General features: G+C 46.6%; 1 protein-coding gene across 1 annotated transcript in view; it reads right to left on the bottom strand.

The window, feature by feature from the left end:
• Positions 1–15,213, bottom strand: part of LOC144125402 (solute carrier family 22 member 3-like) — a 40,155-nt gene extending 24,942 nt beyond the window's left edge. Inside the window, exons 1-3 of the mRNA XM_077658758.1 lie at positions 13,935–15,213; positions 11,854–11,957; positions 10,239–10,393 (exon numbers count right to left, since the gene is read on the bottom strand). Coding sequence (XP_077514884.1) covers positions 10,239–10,393; positions 11,854–11,957; positions 13,935–14,309 — 634 coding nt within the window. The 5' untranslated portion in view covers positions 14,310–15,213. The remainder of the gene's footprint in view (positions 1–10,238; positions 10,394–11,853; positions 11,958–13,934) is intronic.
• Between the last annotated feature and the right edge of the window lie 10,428 nt (positions 15,214–25,641).

Here is a 25,641-nt window from a genome sequence, read left to right as displayed (position 1 = left end):
GTAGTAGTAGTAGCAGCAGTAGTAGTAGCAGTAGTAGTAGCAGTAGTAGGTAATAGTACAACTGGTATCAGCTGCAGCTGTAATTGCAGTACCAGTAACATTGTGCTAGATGTAGCGATATGAAATGTAGAAATAGTAGTGGCCTTTGCTACCCTGCCAACATCAGACATTGATCTAAAACTGGGTGCAGCTCTCAACTCGACGCTAGTACACCTAATAGTGCACCTTGCTTGTGATGATGATGATGAGTTTTCTTGTTTTTTTTTTTTTCTGGTGCAGAGGCGTCTATGGCCAAAAAGCACCATAGCACAACGTGTTTTCCCCTGAACAAGGTAGGGTCATAGGCCCATTTTCCAAACATTTGACCCTAATGAAGCCGAGCACTAGGCCAGGGCAAAGCTTTTACCCTTTTCATCTCATTTAGTTTACCCTCAGGCCCGACGGCATTGAAGAGGGGAGGGGTTGTTACAGTGGTTGTGTACAGGGCGTCTCAATTCTTTCACCGCCCGGTTCCGGTGGCACTGGAAATCGAACCCCGCACCTCCTGCATGTGAGGCAATATTGCACCTTACTTTCGCGCCTATTCGCGTATTCGTTATGAAGGGCATAACGTCCAAACTCATCTGACATTGCCACATCTCCATTCGCTTCCGGATCACGATGAGCGAACCGTTCGATATTTATGCGCTGCATCTGGTATACACTGTTGCATCATAACTGTAAGCATCTGCACACCAACATAACTTTGTGCACATCGCACTTCCGTCAGGGTAGCACAGATGAGGATCAAACTCGAGTTGGGTACGCGAATGAAACCAGTCCTGCTCGATCTGCAGCAGCTTAAGACGAGCATAAATTCAATCCGCAACAGGACACAGCCCCCAGTCCAACAGCTGCTTCATAACGGCGTGTTCTCTGGCTTTGTATACAAGCACCGAGACGAAGATGGTCTGGCGCTCTCGTGCCCTCAGCTCCCGAAGTCCAATCGCGCAAGCCGAGCTCGGCCCTAGATTAGCCCTCGCGCGGATCCTGATGATTTAAGAAGTCGATGGAAGAGATTGCCGGCCAGCTGGAACGCACCACAACATCGGGTCCATTATGAGACCCCTCGTGAGCCACCCGGTGTCATTGTTTGTTCGGGTGTGTTATCTGCGAATGCTTCGCCTCGGTCTTTGAAAGGAGCCGCCGCCGTCAGCGCAGTGATAGCATCAAGCCGCCGCGTACGCCTACAGCAACCATGGAGCGCGTGGCTTCACCGAGGCCGCCTCGTGATGAACGATTTAATGCGCTCTACACGGCTTTAATCCCAGAGACAACTTACATTTGTCTTTCTTCGGCCCTTATGTTGATTATGTTGCCTTGGATGGAAAAGCGAAGGAAGAGTGAAGGACGGAAGGGAAGGTAGGGTGCTTGAATCGCACGGTCGGTGCTTAGAAACGCTGTACGAGCCGACGACGGCCCGTATTTGGCTCTTGTCTGCACAGCAACGTTCCGGAAGATATACGAGTGTCCGCTATATATGATTTGTAGAAGAACAGATAAATGCGGAAACGATGGAGAAGGCAGTTAGGGCAGCGAACCCACGAGTGCTCGCGTGGTTTTTCTCGAGTAAATGTCCCTTTGCGCAAAGGACCACTGCAGATATAGTAGTGAAGAGCTTTACATGACTTCGCTAAGGATTTCAGCTGGATTTTCTGTAGTAGTGGACACCACCTAAACGCTCAACCCGAAACCCTTTCGGGCCGGGTCTATATATTCGAGAGACTGTCGACACCGCTTTGTCCATGCGCTGCTCTCGGTAGGCACGAATTGGACAGAATTTGCGTGCAGATGCTGATGCTCTAGAGGGCGTTCCACTGTTGCACAGATTTCAAGTTTGATTTGAGGTCGTGGCGACGGTATAACCTAAATCGGTGCGAGTGAAATGCGAACACGCCCATGCGCTGAGATTTCGGCGATCGGGAAAGAACCTGTCCTGTTGAGGCCGACATTCATCCGGAGTATCATAGCACATCGCAAGATGTCGCTGTTAGCCCAGGCTGTTTGCTCTGGAGCGTAGCGCCCTTACTTCACCTGCGCCGCCTCCATTCGTCTTCCCCGAAGACAGCTGTGAACATCTTGTGAGTTTTTGTTTTGCTCTCTTATCTGCATGAAACTAAGGATCTCGCTTGGCAACCCAAAAGCAAGAAAGGCAAGAACTTGCGATAACGACCGCTCTAGCAACCGCCGTCCCAACAGCAACACAATGAAAATACACTTCAGGAAAATGTTGGACCTACGCCCATCTCAGCAATTTGATAACGAGAACTTTAGTTTACACAAAGTCGACGGTGAAACACACTGAGATCCCGGAATAGGGGGGAGGCAAGGGGGGGCGGTCGCCCCCCCCCCCTCCCCCCCCCCCCCCCCAACATTTTTTTTCCAGATGGGGCAGCGCCCACCCCCAGTCTCCAACTTTTTGCTCTTGGATCAGATTTCTCACAATTGAAACGCAATTCTAGGACACGTTCAATGAAAATCACAATGGGGCTGAGCTACTTGGCTTCGTAGCCAGTTGTAAAGTATTTCGTATACAAGTAGCCTAAACCAGTCATGTCACAACAGAAGTCGACTGTCTCACCTTTGTACATGATCATGCTATGCACAAACTTTTTTTAAGCAATTGATCACTCCTCCTGCGTAAAGCTTCCCATCTATAAAGCTTCCCATTTCAATTCGTTTTATATTGCCGTGAATCTTTGCACCGTTTGTTCGTTCGCACTCAAAACCACCGGCACGCGGCTTTATCATTTTGTTTTGTAATGCGAGATGCGACCAGACTTATCTTCATTGATCGTGGCTGCGTGCAAATGCTTCCACATTTTTCCAGATTGTTGTAGTTGCTTTTGGTTCTTTATCTCGAAGGTTCCTTGCCAGCTTTAAATTAAGCGCGGCCAAAAACTGCAGACATTCAGTTCGGTGTCCGCCGAGAACGCTTGTGGCTATCGCCACCGCCGAGTCATTCAGTTTTTAGTGGGCGGGAGTCGGCCCCAGTTTCTTTTGGAAGCCTTTCGTTGTCTTCCTGACTGCTGGAGTGTCGTCACCACAACGTGACAGTTTGCATCAACCTTTGGACATTGAAAAATAAAGAATAATAGAACTATAAAATTTATTAGTATGTAAATTAGCATTAAATAAATAAATAACAAAATAAGCTCGAAGTCTTGACCCCCACTCAAAAAAAAAAAGTTCCGGAGCCCCTAGATACATACCATCAAAAAGGGGAGCGTAAGGATGTGAGGTTTATGGAGGTTTAATGTCCCAAAGCGACTCAGGCTATGATTAGTTTGGTTTATGGGAGTTTAACGTCCCAAAGCGACTCAGGCTATGAGAGACGCCGTAGTGAAGGGCTCCGGAAATTTCGACCACTTGGGGTTCTTTAACGTGCACTGACATCGCACAGCACACGGGCCTCTAGAATTTCGCCTCCATCGAAATTCAACCGCCGCGGCCGGGATGGAACCCGCGTCTTTCGGGCCAGCAGCCGAGCGCCATAACCACTCAGCCACCGCGGCGGCCACTCAGGCTATGAGAGACGCCGTAGTGAAGGGCTCCGGAAATTTCGACCACATGAGGTTCTTTAGCGTGCACTGACATCGCACAGTGCACGGGCCTCTAGAATTTCGCCTCCGTCGAAATTCGACCTCCGCGGCCGGGATCGCACCCGCTTCTTTTGGGCCAGCAGCCGGGCGCCATCACCGCTGAGCCACCGCAGCGGCTATGGATGCAAGGAATACGAAACGACGTGTTCGTTGCGAAGGGACGAATCATTAACTACAATATTACGCCACTTGCTTCAATGAGTTATAATGAGAGTCAAAGCACTGCATGCTCAACGTTGTGCTTGAAACGTATACTCGGAGTATGTTGGCTTCTTTCTGGCCGGATCTAACTACAGGGTGCATATATGTCTACCTTGCGCTGCATGCCTAACTGTACGGCCTGCAAGTTAGTAACACTGAACGTATGCAGCGAGACTATCTTAGAGGTGAAAAAAAAAAAACATAATGACGCGCTCGAGCCAACTGTGTTTTATGCATATGCCGCATTTCCTCACATATACCCCCTGCTGATCAGTCGAGTGTAGGCAGTCTTTTCATAAAAATGGACTGCCTGGCACTGGCAGCACCGGCATGCAGCTGGCCCTGGTCCGCTCCTCTTCGTACCATTCACTGTGCACGCCGTCATTAAGCGCATTATCGGCGTGCATCGCCGGCAGTGTTTATCCCCTGGCGTCTCGCCAACGCTCGTGCGTGGGCGCGGTTCGAGCCCAATGTGGCCTGCCCTTGCGGCCCGTCGTCACGTAGGCGGAACCACGCGCAGAGAATAGGTAATGCTCCAAGAACGCTGCATCGGCCCGACGGCGCGTCGTGCGACCGCTGCAAGAAATTCTGGGAATGCCGCAGACAACACCCCATCCGCGGGGGCGACGGTCCGCTACGAGCGGCGAGGAAGCGTATACGCCTGCACGTATACCATGTGGCGTGGTGAGCGTTAGGCGGTGGTGGTGCGTTGCTTCGGGACTCGGCATGAACTATGGCCTTGGACGGCAGTGGCTCACATAATTGCGAGCTGAGCTGTAACGCGCTCTGTGAATCAGCCAGTCTTTCGGGAAAGGCGTGAGGGGACTCTGCAGCGGTGTTCTCGGCTGTTGATGCTTTCTGCGATGTCTCGAAGGGAGGGAGCCCAGGCTGCAAACGCTTGGAGCGAATATGGTCGGCTGGGTGATTTGTTATCCATCGCAGTGAAACATAAGATATAGTAAACGACATCACACTGTAGCCCGTTCCCTTGTTTTGTCAAGTTGATGGCAGTTGCGCTCTTCGTCAAGTGTCCTTGCGTCTTGATGGTGATTTCAGTTTAATGGCTCAAGGGAAGCTTGGCCAAAAAGCGCCATAACTAACACATTTTTGCATACTTTAGTTGAATCAATCAATCAATCAAATAGTTTATTTCCATCAAAGAGATGGAGGGGGATGCAAGTAAAACCTGCCCGAAGGAACGGCGGCTTGGCCAATGCCCACAGCCCCCTCCAGGGTTGGGGTCAAAGATCCATTTTCACAAGCATTTCATCCCAGCGAAGCCGAGCAACAGTCCAGGGGGATATCCTGTACCCATCGGGAAACTGGTGGATACCAGGCGGCACTGGGGATCGAACCCTGCGCTTCCTGTTGTTCCGTGTCAATGGTGCTTCTTGTCGCTGGGTTCTACGGTCCAAGCACCGTGGTTCCAAGCCTTGCTCGCAGCACTCTCGGTTACAGGAGGGGGCGTTATGGCTACCAAGGTCCTAAAATTATCCTGTGACACTCAACAATGTGCTGAGTGCTCGAACGCCACTTCCTGGTAACTGTGGCGGCGATGATGACATGTTGTCGGGCACAAAGAATCACACTTGGCATTCTGTTCACAGAAAGGGTATCTCCGCTAGCTTGTCACTTATTCGCTGCTACACAAACGCGGTGTTACTTTGGCACCGTAGTGCCAAGGGGTTTCTTCAAGCAAGTATAAGAAACGTGCGACATTCCTAGCCTGTGTGAGCCTTAGATTTTGCACGCCACCTTTTATCGTTGACCGTTGTACGAAGGGAAGTATATTTGGAGGTGGTGTTGCTTTGCTGAGGTAATGACGTTGCTTTTTTGAGCCATGCTCGTGTGGGAGCTCATCCGGACCGCCGTATGTAGATAAGGATAACGTTACATGGACACAAATCTTCCCTGATACAGGTAACGCCTGACTGGCTTCGAAGGTACAAAGATAGGGCAGACACTGCATTATTTTCTTACTTCGTTGCGCATTGTAATGTTGAAAAAACTGCGCGATGCGTCAGAGCTAGCGCCCTTAGTAAGCTGCACTTAGTTGGAGAACGTACGCTGAATACGCGGGGCGCACTTCTACACGAAGGTTTCAACACCCACTCTCTTCAGCGGACCTTCTTCAGCGGTATGTTTTTGGTCGCATTCATTCACATACTGCTAACTTCTAACGCAAAAGTAAGTTCGCGCTCTCTAGGACAACACATGACTTCAATGAGATAGCCTTTACCAGATGGTACCTCCTGCTGTGAGGTGCTCTGCAGCGAAATTCTCTATAGGGGTTAAGTAATGAGTCATTCCAAGCAGGGCACATGCCAAGATTTAATTGTCTACTTCTGCAATGAGTGCGAGAAACGTCACACTAAACAGTGCCCTTAAAGGGTGCCTTGAAAAAGCTGGAGGCCATTGAATGCAATCGGTCTTCGCCCTTGTAGGCTTGCGAAAATTTTCGAATAGAGAAATTGATCTCAGAATGAGTTATAACAACACTACACACAAACCATTAGCAAGTTCTGGAACATCCTTAAACATCACGGGATGTCGAATGCAGGGAAATGAATACCGAGTCCATTTTTTTTTCTTTGCTTAAAAGCCTCCGTAGCCATCCCGGCATACAGACTGGGGAGGGATTTGAGTTCGTAAAACCTCAGACGCTACCCAGTCGTCACTGACGGAATTCTATGCTATGACTGAATTACTGAAAGCTACTGCATAACTGAGGTTCACTATATGTTCTTCAAGGCCCGAGGCGTGGAGACCATGCACAGATTTTATATACTCGGTACACGTGCTCAGTCGTATTACCTAACTAAAAAGAAACACCCGGCTAAGGTAAATGTAAGGGCCCACTCATTTGGCTATCAGAAGCTTTGCACTCGACATCGTAGTCATTAACATCACAACTTATTTACACGCATATAGCGTTCAGTTCCGAGCACAATGTTTCTTTCAGAGCCGAACCCTGACGTGTTCGGTCTCAAAACAAGAACCACTCAGTCTCCGACTGTCTCCGCAGGTAACTGTCCTATACAGCACATTCCTAGCGGTAAACGGCAGTCTATAGCGCTACAAATTCTGGCTACTTTGCCTGCATTTACAGCTGCGGACTGCAGAGCGTAGCTGGGATGAATTAATGGGCTTTAGGCGTCTCTTTTCACCCTCTCCTGATGCCAAATTGTACGCCATGTGCTGGGATAATGTGAAAAGCGCTCGACTAGGTTTTGCATTACTCTACCACCCTACATTCCTCGCAGTCTGAGCATTCACGCAAGAGTTTACGCCTACTATCTGCGCAGGCAAGCAGAAAAATGCAGCGACTGTGTGTATAGCAACCGGTACCGAGCGGCGAGATATGCGAGAATGGGAATGTGAGAAGGAGGGATTCCTCACCGGGGGGAACGATCCAGTGAGCTTTCAAGGAAATCTCGTGCCACAAGTGGCGCTAACGTTTCTAACACTTAATGCCGCCCCGAAAACGAAACAAATAAATGAGTGAAAACCAGAGAAAAAGGAATGACAATGAGTGAGAAGGGTGAATGAGGGGGAGGGGGTGGAATTCTTCGATCGCATAGGCGCTATGTATCTTGTATGAAGTGCAATCTGGTGGAGGGGGGGGGGGGGGGGGCGTAGAAGAAGAAAAGAAAAAAAGGAGGAAAGAAAAAATAAGGAAATAAAAGTCAGCAGCTTGTCTGCGGAGGAGCAATCATCGCGCCAAATGCCAATGCAAATCTCGCCGCCGAGTATATCGAAACGCGGCGGAATGCGTCGCGTCGATATGGCGCCTCCTTCGGCACGTCGGCGGCGATGGACGCCTGCGTGTCTGCGCTGTTAAACACGCCCCGGTCTTCCTCGTTCCGTCATGAAGTGGCCGCACGAGGTCGCGTTTGGAAACGTAACGCAACTGCCGCAGTGTCTGTCCGCATGAAAGAACTCGATGCCGATCTTTATGTGTGTGTAGTACCTTTCTTTGTTTCTTTATGTTGGTCTGCTTTATTTATTTTTTGCTCTCTTCTTGATCTCTTTCCTTGTACGGACACGTTCACGGTACCGCTGTTCGTAGGCAGGCTCAACACATTCTCCCCCCCCCCCCCCCCCGCATACAGTGAGAATGATTGCATCAGTCATTATGGTGCGCCTTAATGCTTCGATGCTATGTGAGCAGGTCCTCGCCTTACCTCGCACACAGTTGCCAACCTCCACATTCCTAGATACATAGGAGGAATCAGGGAAACAAGCTGTAAGCAAAATTGGGTTGACGTACGATGGGAAAAAGGCACTGCTGTGTGCCAGACTGCATTACTGGCGCACTTTGGTGCAGATTTATGCAGCGCTTGATGCAGCACGGTTGGTCGATTAACCGGTAGCGTCTGCAGTGCGTGACAGAGTGCGCTAGTTTGCAGGGACGTGAGAGGCACCGAACGCGAGAACTCAAAGAACGTGCGGACGCTTGAAAGCGCATATCACGTAGCGTTTGTGTTGTGAACAAGCGACTGCCTCCAACGAACATTCAAGGTTGTTATTTGCGGAATGCGTGTCGTAAGAGTAGGCTTCGCATGGGAATAAAGATGTTTGAGCAATTTTCCCTCTCATGGAACGTCCGTGTTTCGACATGGTGTCGATATTAGTTTTTTGTTGACTTTTGAATTTCTTTTTTCGTTTTTATTGCAGAATTTGACATTGGCTGCCGCTGAGAGGCCATGTCAAAGAGAAGAGCGTTTGGAGTGGATGCATGTCCAGCATTCTTGGACAAACATTTTAAATTTTGGAATATTACAAGGTACTGTTATAGAAATAATCAAGGTAATGTTCCATTCTTGCGATGCGTAGCAAAATCTTTCTTTGAAAGTTTTTCCATCGCTTGCATCGAGCAGTTCAGATTGCCATATAAAACAAATGGGAAACGTTTTTGGCCATAGCAAAAACGTTAATAGCAAAAAAAAGCAAGCTTGCCCACAGGATATCTGCGGTTATAGTGATTGTTATCGTGAAATCTTACGATAGATGAAAAAGTTGCGTTCATAAACTAATTCCGGTTGAAAAAAATGCCTTTGTACAAATTGCTAGGTATGGAAATGTGAGCTCCACTACATGCCTGGCCTGCGTTTATGCGTAAATGCCACAGAATAAGCTTTTCATTTTTTTTTTGCCTGCCATACACTTTTTTTTTTTAGAAAGCGACAGGCGACGGAGTGGTAAGGAAACATGGGCACATGTACGCCGTGGTAGTTAGCAAATATCAATGAAAGGTAATTTTATTGCCTCCTTAACCGTGCGTTTGCTATTAACAGCACTACTCTGACAGAACTTTTTTACATATATAAATGAAAATTAAACTATATAAGTTATATATTCGCTTAACTGTTCGCAGGACAATACCATGACATAAAACATTTACGGCATTGCAATAATCAGAAATGCCGTAGTTTCGTTCTCAGAGAATAGTAGCTATCCGATGAAAGCAGATGTCCATATTTAATGAAGTGCTCCTCTTGGAAGGCTTAGAAGAGGATTAAAGTAAGGTCCCGTTAAACGCTGTATTATTTAAAATTTTAGGTATTTGCGGATCGTGTGCAAATGGCGTAAGAAATTAGCGTAAGCTGTATTTCAAGTTCAAAATTTCGCCTGCTTTAAGCCCCCTTACATGCATGATTTACAAAATTTTAATATCTATTTTTGTTACGAAGCTGCAAGAGCATGATTTTGGTGATTCGTGCAAGTTTTTTTTTTGTTAACGAAGAGCTAAATCGAAATTATGCTTCCGTCAGTCACTGAAGCAACTTTCCTGCTTTAAATGAAAACCGATTTTATCGTCTTCATCAGAGGGAACGCAGCGCTTGCTTAATTGGAGTATATCTGCCTTCTTTGTGCATATATGAGTTGGCCCAGTCAGCTATCTCTGGCGAAGAGGTCACTACCAGCTAGCTCTTGCTCTGAGCAACGGCGGTAAAGCTAAAAACTTTATTTATTGTGTGTGTGTGCGCGGCCAACCTAGCGATGCATGCGCAATCTCTTGAGTAGTTCTGGTTCGGTTCTGGAGTCGCTCAATTTGCACCTGAGCGTGTCGCAGCCCGTGTGAATCAGCGTGATAAAAAGAGACGCTTCATACAACAAGAGTAGTCTTTTTTTTTTTTACACCACCAGAGTGAGCAAATCTGCGTCAGTTTACAGCACGCGTTCTGCTCTAGGATTACTTGCACCTATAGCGCCGGGAATAAACAGTGCAGTTTCCTCAAATAAACCCAAACAACCGCCCTTACCCTTTGGGACCACTTGGATGAAAGTCGTAGGTTCTTTCTGTTTTGTTCTTTGTTTTTTTTCACTTTTTTTTCTAACGCTCTCTGGTTCACGCACCGCAATGGTCGCACAGCGGATCGAAGGGAAACTCACCGAGCACGAAAATGGTGGAACAGACACTCTCGGCGCCCATGCCGGCGATGAGCCTGGCGACGGCCAAGCCCCAGTGCTGCACTATGAAGAGCGGCATCAGGTTGGAGAGGGCGCTCACCGCAGACAGGCAGCCGATGGCCACGCGGCGACCGAACCTGCGCGTACGAAGGAGGGCGAAGCGAACTCGTGTTTGACGCAGCCCTCTTCTATAGAGTGTCAGGCCGAAGACATGTTTCTCTTCATTTGAATTTGGCGCGTCCAACTCCCTACGTATAAAGCATGCGATGCGCGGATTTCTATGGTCCGTTGGCGTCATCGCGATCGCTTCCAGACAGCGCTTGTGGGTGTAGTGGAAGGTTGTTAATGTCGATGAATGTCGTTGGTTCGCCAGGGCTATAAGCACGTCTAATATGGCACAAAATATTATTTAATACATACATACATACATACATACATACATACATACATACATACATACATACATACATACATACATACATACATACATACATACATACATACATACATACATACATACATACATACATACATACATACATACATACATACATACATACATACATACATACATACATACATACATACATACATACATACATACATACATACATACATACATACATACATACATACATACATACATACATACATACATACATACATACATACATACATACATACATACATACATACATACATACATACATACATACATACATACATACATACATACATACATACGTTTCGCAAGTAAAATGAGTGCTCCGACACCGACATCTTTTTGCGTATCCCGGAGACTAGGCTACACCGCTATTCACTTCAAAACGGTGGCAACCTGTTATTTTCGGTGAGAACGTCACCAGTTTGCATCGGCTGGCGGAAAGGTATTTAAATTAAATCTCCTTGGCTATAAATGCGTCTTTTGCTGCTGAGCAAACGCCAACGCAGCCAGAAAGAGCCAGAGAGTCAATTTTTAGTGAGGACAGTAAATGGATAGATTTCTCCTCAGTGTCCCTTTAATATGGAACACAATTACACTGAGTTAGATTCTCGTAATCGCATCATTAGCGATTTATGTCAAAGAAGCCTACCAATTGGACGCCGCAGTTTCTTTTGCAGCCATAGCTGTATATGGGAAGGCCACCGGGCTTCGCCCGCCATTACCGGTCACGTGACCTGATGAACCCCGAACGGCGTGCGAGTGCGTATGCCTCACTTCCACACATCGGCTGCTCGATGACGATGAGGAGGAGTCGGGTTTCGGCTTGAAGGTTAGCCCTTGAGCGATACATCACTTTGCAGCTTGTTCCATGGCCAGAGAAGGTAGATCGGTCTAAACGTTACATCGCGGAAAAAAATGCAATGATGACTCCGTGAACTGGTTGGAAGATCACTAGCTATGCCATGCAGTAGATCATATTGTTTTATTGTCAAAGCTTACAAGCCGTGGAGCACTTGTCACACACATCCTGCTAAAGCCACACATCCTGTTATAAAGGTGAAGATGTTTCTGTGTGTACACTGCAGTCATACGACCGATCTGTTTTATGAGCCGCTACTCTATTCACCCCCTAGAAACAGCCTGTTTACTCACCTGTCTGCGAGAAATCCCGATGTCACGTATCCCGCCATCGAGCCAATCCAGAAAGTCGTGTGCAGCACATACTGCTTCCAGCTGTCCCCACAGACCCAGTCGTACTGCGGGAAGATAAGACGGTCTCTCTCAAAATGCCTGTCTTAGTATTATGCGTCGTCACCATGAGAGCGTATAGAAAAGCCTTTGCGCTTCCGAAGATTTTACTGACTTTTATGTGGTCTCTTCACGTACATTTGGTTAACATCCCTGCATTTCCCTCCTCCTCTTTATCTATCTATCTATCTTATATACATCATATTTTCGTGGCTTTCATAATCTGCACTTGTCTGGCTTACTGTATATAAAGGGCAGAAATATATTTTCAGTGACTGTGATTAAATCTGTCTAATGTGTCCTGAAAGGTAGCTAGGCGAATGACGCACCTGTTTAAATCTGCTTACCATTCCCCCATTCTTGTGGTTTCATTACTGCGAAGCATTTAGGGTCTCGTCTTGCAAAGACCACCCGATTTCTTCGTAACAAAGTTCTCTGATTGGTCAGTTTGGAGAAGACGTCATCAGGGTCGCATGAACCCACAGGAAACAGAGAACTTCGTATCAGAGAACCTCGTCAAATTTGAAATTCCGAAAGACTCTCAGAATTTGGCGTTTGGCAGAGAGCATATCAAATCTGAGAATCCGAAGGAACCCCCAAATTTGCCACTTGGCCCACCCACAATATATTTCACTTGTCCCACCCCAGAAATTTGACAGGTGGCCCACCCGCAAAACTTTGCAATTGGCCCAACCCGAAAATTTGGCACTTGGCTCACCTCCAAAATTTAGCAGTTATACGAGGCGAGTACTTTCTCCAAGAATCGTTTTACTAACGCAGGCGCGCACAAGCACGTATACACTTGTATTTTGTACAAGCTGTAATCGCAATACTGCACTGCTCAAGCGTTGCCATCTACGAACATGCTTAACTTCCTACGTGTTTATTCGTTCGTACACATTTTCACCTGATTTCCGGTGCACAAATAGGAAATGCCTGTATAGTAGCGTATACGATATTTATCTATACCATTATTCCTCATTCACGCTTTAGTGCCACTTATAAGTTGCAGAACGCTGTGCTCGAGACTTGATTGAAGAGCATCCGGACGCCCCCCAAAAGCCAACTGAAATCGTGCACCACTTCGCATCTACTGGATACACTTTCGTGTAGTGAGCCGTTGTATCTATTCATCTTTTCTTTCTTCTTTTACTACGTTTTGCGGGCGTTGTAATGCGTAGAACGACCAGATTTCTTAAGTACAAATTTGCATAAGCTGCCCGCTCCCCCAAGAATAGCTAATGAGATGCAAAGTGTCCCTGTTACTTTACGGATCGTTCATTAAAAGAACAAAGGCCGTGTGGTGCTGCATAGAAATTAAAAGATCCACTAAGCGCTCCAAGCTATGAAATTACACTTAGGTCAATTTTCTTCGTGTTTAAATTCTTATTCAGCAATCACTGATCCGGAGTTCCCGGGTTCGAACCCGACCGCGGCGGCTGCGTTTTTATGAAGGAAAAACGGCGCCCGTGTGCTGTGCGATGTCAGTGCACGTTAAAGATCCCCAGGTGGTCGAAATTATTCCGGAGCCCTCCACTACGGCACCTCCTCTTCCTTTCTTCTTTCACTCCCTCCTTTATCCCTTCCCTAACCGCGCGGTTCAGGTGTCCAACGATATATGAGACAGATACTGCGCCATTTCATTTCCCCAAAAACCAGTTATTATTAATGACAAGTGAATTCGTGTGCGCCATCCGGAGTTCCCGGGTTCGAACCCGACCGCGGCGGCTGCGTTTTTATGGAGGCGAAACGCTAAGGCGCCCGTGTGCTGTGCGATCTCAGTGCACGTTAAAGATCCCCAGGTGGTCGAAATTATTCCGGAGCCCTCCACTACAGCACCTCTTTCTTCCTTTCTTCTTTCACTCCCTACTTTATCCCTTCCCTTACGGCGCGTTTCAGGTGTCCAACGATATATGAGACAGATACTGCGCCATTTCCTTTCCCCGAAAACCAATTATTATTATTGTCATTATCATCCACGTTACCTCGGTGGACATGGTCGCGTAGAGGTCACCGTACTCGAAGTGCCACCCTTCCGGACATTGCTCTGTTGTCGTCCCGTTAACGTCCACTGCACCGATGCCGAGTTCAAGGCGACACGTCTGTCTGGACGCGATGACGGAACCGTTCCACGCGTAGTCCTCGCTTTCCGAGAAGTTAGTTGCGGCCCTAGAGCTCACAGCGTCGCTTTCAGGCGCTACGGTGGGACACCAGTAGTTCTCGGGCACGATGAGTATGAACACTTGGGCCATGTGGTTGAACGAGAAGTGCGCGGTGGCAGTCGTGAGGAAGACGAGGGCGAGCGTGGTTTGGAAGCGGCCGAAGCCGCCGCTCTTTATCAAGGCAGCGTCGAAATCCATGGCGCTTAGTTGCTTGCAGTGTTCTTGCTGTTTCTTCAGCCTTCAGGTACTTAAAGTATTAGCACTTCTACAGCCTACGGATGATGTGCGGCTTGAGCAAAAAGAAGTTTTTGAACTCGAAACTGGTTGCAAAGGCGTGAAAAAAAGAAGCCGTGATCTGAAAACAGTTTTCAACGCTAACTGCGGTGGAGCGTAGAATTTGTAAAATTGTTATCGCAGCCGGCAAAGCACGTGACAGTATGGCTGCTGAACTTGAAAACTGCAAATTGGTGGCTGTAAAACCTGATTGACATCCAATCTGCAGCCACGGTGTGCAAGATCTTTGTACCTTTTCTGCACCTGTGTAATCACTGTAGTTAATCCACTGGTGTGCACACTCGGTCGATTTACGTGACAGCTATACCGCAAGCGACTTTCGGCAGAAGAAAAAAATGATAGTGCACTACGGTGCTTACAAGCGAAGATAAGCTGTCTACTTTGAGTGAAACAACGCGCAGCAGAGCAAAAAGAACAATAAAAGACAGCTGCAATCCGACGACGGATTACTGAACGTCAACTACGATACTGAACAAAACACTCCGGCTATTCTCAAGATTGTCTGGAGTTTACGATGCCTTTTGTTTGTCAACCACGTCTTGTACAAACACACAGCGATTGCGTATAGACTTATACAGGCGAGGACTTTGGTGCCTATCGCGGTGGAAGGCTTAGCTTTAGCGAGAGCAGCAGCTGCTTCAGGTGTTCGGTCAACTCGACTTGAGTCGCTGGTTTCGGGCGGTACTGCAATGTAGACGCCGAATCCACTTGTAGGACCATGTAGATCGCGACGGGAGCACGCCGTAGGCGGTCGTCCAGAGCGCAGCTCCCACGCACTGCCCCTCGGCGTATCTTCACAGCAGTCTGTGGACTCATTCGGCCGAGACGCATCGTCTCCGCGCGCAATGCTTCCTCCGCGAGGGAGAGAAAGGTTGTAAACCGGGCCAGAAACAAAGAATAGAAAAAATTGTCTACGCCTGCGGGACGCCTGGCACTTATCTGGGCCCCAAGCTGCACGTATAAAGGCTGCGAAGAAAGCACGCGTCTGAAGAAAGACACTGCTTGTCTGATGCGAGGAGCGGAAATGGCGAAGGCACACGACTGACTGTCCGGGGTGCCTCCGATGCTCCGCGTCCGCAAACACACTTCCTTAAAAGAAAGAAAGAAAAGGTTATCAAGCTGCTGTCGTAGCACGTGCTGACTCGTGTTTATCAGATCTTTTAAGATGTTTTGACACCGTTGTGCCGAGCACAAGTGGGGTGAATCCACTAACGCATGGCCTGCCATGTGAGGTTATCTAACTGCATTTTTTCCTTCTCTTTTTGCCTCCTTCAGCCATTCGTTGAAGACGTGGTGCATGTGTCCCCCCAAGCTGAGATAGTTAACGTGGCTTCTCATTCTTTATACAAGCCGCCGCGTGGCTCAGTGGTTATGGTTCTCGGCTGCTGACTTGAAAGACGCGGCTTCGATCCCGGCCACTGCGGTCGTATTTCGATGGAGGCAAAACGCAAAAGGCGCCCGTGTGCTGTGCGATGTGAGTGCACGTTAAAGAACCCCAGGTGGTCGAAAATATCCGGAGCCCTCCACTACGACGTTCCTCATAGCCTGAGTCACTTTGGGACGTTAACGCCCAATAAACTAAGCCATTTACTACACTTTCTTCTCTCCTCTCTATCAATAATAATAATAATAATAATAATAATTCGTTTTTAAGGGAAAAGAAATGGCGCAGTATCTGTCTCATATATCGTTGGACCCCTGAACCGCGCCTTTAGGGAAGGGATAAAGGAGGGACTGAAAGAAGAAAGGAAGAAGAGGTGCCGTAGTGGAGGGCTCCGGAATAATTTCGACCACCTGGGGATCTTTAACGTGCATAGACATCGCACAGCACACGGGTGCCTTTGCGTTTCGCCTCCATCGAAACGCGGCCGCCGCGGTCAGGTTCGAACCCGGGTACTCCGGATGAGTAGCCGAGCGCCCTAACCACTGAGCCACCGCGGCGGGTTTTGCATTGTCTTTCTATACGCCACGTTGGTTCAATGGCTACGGCATTTGTCTACCGTGACCCAAGAGCATGGGTCCTAATTTTGAGCCACGGCGGCCACGTTTCGATGGAGGCGAAACACGAAAGAGGCCTGTGCGATGGATGATGTCAGTGCATGTTAAAAGAACCTCAGATGGTCGAAATTAATCGTTGCCGTCTTCTACGGCACCTCTTTATCTCGGCTTTCTTTCACTCCCTACTTCCTCTCTTCCATTACGGCGCTGTTGAGGTGTACATCGAGAAGTGAGACAGTTACTGAGCCATTTGCTTTCCTCAAAACCGTTTTTCAAGTATCGCACAAGAGGTTATTTAGGTTATTACTGAACGACAAAAATTATTGTGGGACTATAGGACTGGTCCAGCATGCGTATGAGGTAGCAAGACTCAGTGGGGCGCTGGAATAAGGGCACCACCCCTGGAATACTCGGAACTTCAACATGAAGACACCCGGGTCCCGCTGAATCTACCAATTTTTGGTGCCAATAAAGTTTTTTTTCTCTCTCTCTCTCTCTGTGGGACTATAAGGAGAACTAAAAATAAAGTGTCCCTGCCCATGCCACTATGAACGACAGTTGGACGTTTATAAAATGTATACGCCATCATTCCATTGAACCGATAGAGTATGCGTTGGCATTAGTTTCCCCCCGGACGGGGTAACCGGGCTGTCGGGTTCAGGCCGTGCGAGCGCGTTGCGTAGTCCAGTGCGTCAGTCACCGTATGACACTCCATACCCCCGCTCCATAGTCCCGATCCAGTCCAGCGACCACAGTGTGACAGGCCATACCTCCTCTCCACACCACACCGCCTGCCACCTCCCACACTCTCTTCTTCTGTCTCACACTTCCCTCTCCTCTCACCTGAATGTGGAGAGGGAGACATTTCCCCTCTCTGCTTCGCAACCTGCCGCCTCCCACCCTTACTTTGTCTTCACTTCCATCTCTCCCTCTGCCGTGAAAGTAGAGAGGAGGATTTCCCTTTATCGACCTTGTCACCTGCCAGCCGAAGCTTCAGACGGATGGACAACCGCAGCAATGTCTCATTGGTTGGGGCACTCGGCTAGTGAGCAGGAGGACCCGGGTTCGAACCCGACCACCGCGGCCGCGCTTCGATAGAGGCGATATACAAAAAGCGTCCGTGCACTGTGCGATGTCAGTACACGTTAAAGATCCCCAGGTGGTCGAAATTATTCCGGAGCCCTCCACTACGGCACCTCTTTCTTCCTTTCTTCTTTCACTCCATCCTTCATCCCTTCCCTAACGGCGCGGTTGAGGTGCCTACCTAGAAGTGAGGAAGTTACTGCGGCATTTCCTTTCCTAAAAAAATCTATTTTTTTTTTCTCAGACTGACGGACGGACGGGGAGGTTTTTCCAAGAAAGGGTTCTAATGCTCACGAAATAAAAAACTGAGCACGATGTGTAATCGATGCGTCCAGCCGTTGCTGTTGTTTCCGATATGATATGATTTATTCCCCACTTAAAGTATGTCTTTTTTAGTAGAACGCTGTCAGCTCCACAGGGTTTGTAGTCGACAGCTGCCTTAGGTGGTACAAAATTATTTCGGAGCCCTCCACTACGTCGTCCCTCATAACCCGATGTGTCGCTTCGGGACACCACATGCCATTCCTCGTCTTCCTTCTTAGACGAAAACTTAATCCTCAAGCAGCTTGCTTGCAAAACATGGAGCAAGTGGTGGTTTGGACTGCAAGGATTGTGTTTCGCCTCACTTGCTCCAGGGTCATATTTCTAGACGTAGTTTTATGTGAATTTCATAGCCTCAGCAAGGCCAGTGCGTCGTTGTCGGCGCTATCTCTTTCGCCGTCATATTATACTGCCGTTTTATTGCAAACGCCACGATTCCGGCTACGAACGGAGCTGAAATCCGTGTTTAACGACAGTACCACGCGGATGTAGCTCCGCGGCTCGAGAGCAATGTGTCGTAACGGTTTTGGTGTGTGCAGCGTCGAGTAATTCCTTGAATGGTCACCGAGAACAACTGTTGCCAACATTTGTTCTTAGTAAAAATCGATTCTGTGGCTCTTTCTGCGTTTCTCATTGATGTCCGGCAGTAAAAAACAAATCATTTACTGATAAAATTTTATTTGAGAATTTTATCGACACTCTATTCAAACTAGTGACGTCTACACCGAGACGGACTTCGCGGTCACCGTTTTGAAGGGAATGGCGCTTATTATATTCTTAACGACAATACTGCAGAACTAACAACATACAAGTACCCTGGCATGCACCTTCAAGTTGACCTAACATGGCATCACCATATAGACCTCACCCTGGCGTCTGCTAACCGCTCACTTGGTCTTCTTAAACGTAACCTCAGACACGCCCCTGTACACGTTAAAAAACTGGCTTATGTAACTCTAATACGCCCTAAAATCGATTATGCTGCGGCCATTTGGGACCCTGAGCAAGCCTACATTATCAATAACATCGAATCCTTGCAGAACCGTGCTGTTCGCTTCATATTTTCTGAGTACTCACCCTTCACACGTGTTACAGCATTAAAAAAACGTGCCGAACTGGAAGATTTGTCACATCGCCGTAAACTTGCTCGTTTAACACTTTTCCATAAGCTTTATCACCACCCATCCCTCCGAAGTGATTTGCTTCAGTCACTTCATGCCATTTTTCCACGCCGTGATCATTCTTTCAAAATTAAACGCGTGAACTGTCATTCATCGTCTAACGCCAATTCATTCACTCCCCGTACTATCATTGAATGGAATAGTTTACCATCAGTCATTGCCACAGAAACTTACATCATAAAACTTCAAGAGTTTCTTCGCTGTGACGAAAATGTGTAAAATTTGCTGTTTTTGTTTGTTCATTTTTTCTTTCTGTGTTATGCCTTATATGTTTTAATGTTTTTTTGTTGTTGTTGTTGTATTGCACTTTTTACTGAAATGTATCGCGTTTATTAATGACTGTACCGCCCCCCCCCACCCCCCCACCCCCCATGTAATACCCTCTCCTGGAGTGCCTTTAGGGGTAATGTGAAAAAATAAATATCCTAGCCTCTGGGATCCGCGCCGAAAAACTGTACACGCATGGCCGCACATTTGGGAATCAGCCGGTGGTGGCGACACCTGTATTTTATTTTCTAGCCTTTTCTAGCGTATAAATGCTCCGTTTTCAGTGAACGTAGCGTATTTGTCCTTAGAGGGCGGTAATTTTCGATACAGGACAACTTCTAGTTGTCTAGTTAAGCTCGCATTGGAATACCGGCCAACCAGGAGCTGGCATTGCGTTAGTGATAAGGGTAAGCAGTTTCCTGCATGCGACCACTGTCCTTACATTAAAGTATAAAACCATTTTTAAACTTTAATTGGGATATCATTGGCTCTTAAATGACAAGAAAGAGGAATCAAAGAGAAAGAGAGCCACCGACGTTATGTTCGGTTAATTCTCCGGAAGAGAGAAGCACAGATGAAGCGTAAACAACGTAGCGTGCTTATAACTCGGATAAACATCTTCACTAACTGCCCGCCTAAACAGAATTTAATGAAAGAGCAGCTGACTGGCTTTATTCGCCATCGACCGACAAGGCAAGGTTCAAAGTGCCTTGGCTTCTGAGAAAGTCCCGGTGTGCAACTGACATAAGAACCGAGAAGAGGACTGCTAAGCGAGGACGGAGGCAGAGGAGAGCTGCCTTATAGCTTCCTAGCATCCGCAACTGTCCCACACCGGAGTCTCTGTCGTTCCTCGTAAATAGGAACAGGTTTTTTTTTTTCTAAACGAAACATTCAAACACAGACTGCGCAGCGAAGTTTCATCGTAGCACGAGAGCTGGCAAGCGATGTTGTAGGGATGTAGTGTGGCGATGTGGCTAAAATTCGGTAACTTGCCGACTTCCAACTTGCAATTTTGTGACAACTTTCAGTTGTGTTTCCTGAAATTTCAAATTTGAGAGTAAAGATTTCAACGTTCAAGCAAAATTTTCAACCGTGGGAAGCTGGCCCAACCTTCGTAACGGTGGTCAGATGTCACATAATTCTTATCTACGTCGTACAAAATGTATCCTAAAGTTTCACTAGATGGTGCTGCCCCTTCTGCCCTGCTTCTGCTAGTAAGGCGACATTACCTCACTTTCTGCTTATTTGCCCCGTACTTAGGGACCCACGCAAGCGACACCGCGGCATACAGGGTTACCACCCCAGCCGACCATTGGACTCTAGAATCTGGACCCACGGGCCCCCAATACCGGGCCTTGTTGGCATTCATAGCCGACACCGGCCTGCACATGTAAGTACATATAACTCTCTTATGACGAAGGGCATATTTGCGCAATTAAAAAAAAACTGCACCTTAGTTACCGTGAGCTAACATTGATACTAGTGCACCAGAGGCGCAGTCTTGTGGGCAGACTTGCAAAGCAGATTTCCAAGATCCCTAATTCCAAAATATCTGCCTCGGCATTTGCCAATATCATATTCAATGGGACATAGCTGGCTTCTAAGGCCAGCTGACTTGTCTGTTAGTTTGTTCGGCAAACTAACACAGATTAACTTCAAAAATTAAAGGCGATCGAGCAGTATCTGTCATGAGAACAATGCCATCCTAAAATTTTTTTATCATTGACCGCATTTGTGTCCTAAGTTGATGTAAATTTCACTGTAAGGGGATGAAAAGTAGTTTTGAAGTAAGCATGCCGATCGCAAAAGGCTATGTATTTTTAACGTTAAGCACCTAAAACAGTTTTCAAGCTTGTATCGCGCATCGTCACCGCGAATGCGAGAGAATTATGCTCTTCTTTAATGTGCGCAATATTACTCATGTGAAAGACATCCCATAGCGCACTTCCAGACTGTGAACATTACCGCATACAGTTCTCGCGGTCGCCGCTCCCTGCAGTGCAGTTGCTGCAGAAAAATACTGCAGGAAAAATCCCATATTAATGTCACATCTCTTTATTAAGGCTAAAAAAATCGACTCTTGAGACATAGATTGAGATGCGGCAGTCATCTCCACATGGTTATGATTTCTAATAGACAGAACTTACAAGCGGTGGTATCTTAAAGAAATATGTTATTAAAAAAATATGCTGGAACAACGTGGCCATGGTATGTGGAAAACAAGAATAATTGGTGCTCATTGGGAGAGTTATTTTGCCTGCAATGTATCAAAATGAGATTAATGATTTAATGTTTCTCGGCAGCGGCCGAATATTTAGGCGAGCTGTAGCTTTGGCGTTTTCATTCGCGCATTTCTGGGTGGATTTTTGTTTGCTGTGTTTTGTGCACCGATTTCTGTCCGCAGCCGGTTCAGTTCATCACGGCACTGAGGGCCTTCTCGTTCTCAAATCTGGATCCGCGAACCGCATCTTTTAGCGGCCCGAAAAGATGAAAATCAGACGGTGCCAAGTCGTGTAAGGAGAATGGGGCAGTAAAGCGCGGCCAAATTAGGCAATCGCTTCGTTCGCTTTCAAAAAAAAAAAAAACGAACGTCAAACATCGACGCCATTTTTTTTTATTGTTACAGTGACGCCATCTGTGTAACGGAAGTGAAAGAGAGCATATGTACGCGGGATGCATCACGCTGGCCTGTGAAACTTTATCCCATTATCTTTTTCTGAGAGGAATAGAAAAAAAAAGAGGAATATTACCTTTTGGACACCGCTCGTTGAATGCGTCGATACCGATTAGAGGCTAGGCAACAGCACCATTCGCTTCAAAACGCTGGCATCCAGACATTTTCGATGTAAACGTCACAGTTTGAATCGAGCGGTGGGAAAATTTTAACTCGAATTTTCTCAGCCATAAATGCATCTTTTGCTGCCTGACATTACGCAACATACCAGGTAAGAGCCAGGAAATCAGTTTTGCTGAGAACAATATTTGGAGCAATAACTTGACCAATAAGTCTTGCCCTAAGCTATAACCATCGTTTAAAGCCGTAGCACGTTAACTCTAACTGTGCTAATCGCTTCCGTAAACGTTATTTGCATGAATATAGTGAGCAATCTGCCTGAGAATTTAATGTTGCGTTGGAAATGACGCCTTAATGCAGTTGAAAGCAACGGCCACTGATAGTCAGCATGGTTTTCATTTAACGCCTGAAAAAAAAAGAGAATGAAACGACAGGAGAAAAGGCATACGAGAGGTCCTCTAGTCAGCTATGAGAATACCAACTGCTGAAAGACAATAAAAATTATGGTGCTATAAATAAGGGGTACTGATAAAGAGACTTCACAAGCCTGTTTGCGCATTCCTAGGGTGCCTAACGACCTAATTGCCTCCTTATGGTGGCTGGCCCTTCAAGGCAGAAGCTTGGTTGTTAATGTTTCTTTTTACATTATGTGCGCCTGTACTGGAAAAGCGTGTCAGCTTCTTCCACGCCCATTCCTAACCTTGAACATTCGCTCAGCTCTCTGGCGTACGTGAGATGGCTAAACCCGAGAAATGCTCTGGGGCCAAGCGACCTTCTTGGCTCATCCGTGTGTTTCTATCTCGCCATGCTCGCGGCTTATCTGCGTAGCGAAAACTCCAATAGAGGTATTCATACCGGGTCTAATTTATTCCTTTATTCGCTGTATAAGTCTCCTATTAGTCTGATACGGACCTGAATCATACTAAGAGGAAGCAACATGTGCAATTACAGTGCATGCTTTAGCTGTACAGTTCGTCTCCTATTGGTCTGATACAGACCTGAATCATACTAAGAGGAAGCAACATGTGCAATTTCAGTGCATGTTTTAGCTGTACAGTTCGTCTCCTATTAGTCTGATACGGACCTGAATCATACTAAGAGGAAGCAACATGTGCAATTTCAGTGCATGTTTTAGCTGTACAGTTCGTCTCCTATTAGTCTGATACGGACCTGAATCATACTAAGAGGAAGCAACATGTGCAATTTCAGTGCATGTTTTAGCTGTACAGTTCGTCTCCTATTAGTCTGATACGGACCTGAATCATACTAAGAGGAAGCAACATGTGCAATTTCAGTGCATCTTTTAGCTGTACAGTTCGTCTCCTATTAGTCTGATACAGACCTGAATCATACTAAGAGGAAGCAACATGTGCAATTTCAGTGCATGTTTTAGCTGTACAGTTCGTCTCCTATTAGTCTGATACGGACCTGAATCATACTAAGAGGAAGCAACATGTGCAATTTCAGTGCATGTTTTAGCTGTACAGTTCGTCTCCTATTAGTCTGATACGGACCTGAATCATACTAAGAGGAAGCAACATGTGCAATTTCAGTGCATGTTTTAGCTGTACAGTTCGTCTCCTATTAGTCTGATACGGACCTGAATCATACTAAGAGGAAGCAACATGTGCAATTTCAGTGCATGCTTTAGCTGTACAGTTCGTCTCCTATTGGTCTGATACGGACCTGAATCATACTAAGAGGAAGCAACATGTGCAATTTCAGTGCATGTTTTAGCTGTACAGTTCGTCTCCTATTAGTCTGATACGGACCTGAATCATACTAAGAGGAAGCAACATGTGCAATTTCAGTGCATGTTTTTGCTGTACAGTTCGTCTCCTATTAGTCTGATACGGACCTGAATCATACTAAGAGGAAGCAACATGTGCAATTTCAGTGCATGTTTTAGCTGTACAGTTCGTCTCCTATTACTCTGATACGGACCTGAATCATACTAAGAGGAAGCAACATGTGCAATTTCAGTGCATGTTTTAGCTGTACAGTTCGTCTCCTATTAGTCTGATACGGACCTGAATCATACTAAGAGGAAGCAACATGTGCAATTTCAGTGCATGTTTTAGCTGTACAGTTCGTCTCCTATTAGTCTGATACAGACCTGAATCATACTAAGAGGAAGCAACATGTGCAATTTCAGTGCATGTTTTAGCTGTACAGTTCGTCTCCTATTAGTCTGATACGGACCTGAATCATACTAAGAGGAAGCAACATGTGCAATTTCAGTGCATGTTTTAGCTGTACAGTTCGTCTCCTATTAGTCTGATACGGACCTGAATCATACTAAGAGGAAGCAACATGTGCAATTTCAGTGCATGTTTTAGCTGTACAGTTCGTCTCCTATTAGTCTGATACGGACCTGAATCATACTAAGAGGAAGCAACATGTGCAATTTCAGTGCATGCTTTAGCTGTACAGTTCGTCTCCTATTGGTCTGATACGGACCTGAATCATACTAAGAGGAAGCAACATGTGCAATTTCAGTGCATGTTTTAGCTGTACAGTTCGTCTCCTATTAGTCTGATACGGACCTGAATCATACTAAGAGGAAGCAACATGTGCAATTTCAGTGCATGTTTTAGCTGTACAGTTCGTCTCCTATTAGTCTGATACGGACCTGAATCATACTAAGAGGAAGCAACATGTGCAATTTCAGTGCATGTTTTAGCTGTACAGTTCGTCTCCTATTACTCTGATACGGACCTGAATCATACTAAGAGGAAGCAACATGTGCAATATCAGTGCATGTTTTAGCTGTACAGTTCGTCTCCTATTAGTCTGATACGGACCTGAATCATACTAAGAGGAAGCAACATGTGCAATTTCAGTGCATGTTTTAGCTGTACAGTTCGTCTCCTATTAGTCTGATACGGACCTGAATCATACTAAGAGGAAGCAACATGTGCAATTTCAGTGCATGTTTTAGCTGTACAGTTCGTCTCCTATTAGTCTGATACGGACCTGAATCATACTAAGAGGAAGCAACATGTGCAATTTCAGTGCATGTTTTAGCTGTACAGTTCGTCTCCTATTAGTCTGATACGGACCTGAATCATACTAAGAGGAAGCAACATGTGCAATTTCAGTGCATGTTTTAGCTGTACAGTTCGTCTCCTATTAGTCTGATACGGACCTGAATCATACTAAGAGGAAGCAACATGTGCAATTTCAGTGCATGTTTTAGCTGTACAATTCGTCTCCTATTAGTCTGATACAGACCTGAATCATACTATGAGGAAGCAACATGTGCAATTTCAGTGCATGTTTTAGCTGTACATTTCAGAGCCCGCGTACAGTTCACATCTCACCAGTTCGGCGTCCCTTAACAGCTCCGGAGTAGCTTAGACTGCGAGAAAATCGCTTTGTTTTTACTGCATGCCAACCTCTTTCTCCTTCAGGAGCGCAGTCTATTCCTACTTGACTCATGTGACACACAATCTAGCACAAAGATTTGTTTGGGCTCGGTAAGTGAGCTTTACCGCACTAGGAGGTTTTAAGTTGTTTGACGGCGGAACTAATCAGTGACCCATCAACACAACGGTTCGGTCCAAGTCCCTTTCCCAAACATTTCACCTCA

This window comes from Amblyomma americanum, chromosome 3, assembly GCF_052857255.1.
Source record: "Amblyomma americanum isolate KBUSLIRL-KWMA chromosome 3, ASM5285725v1, whole genome shotgun sequence".
Lineage (NCBI taxonomy): Eukaryota > Metazoa > Arthropoda > Arachnida > Ixodida > Ixodidae > Amblyomma > Amblyomma americanum.
This window is presented reverse-complemented; position numbering and strand designations above follow the sequence as displayed.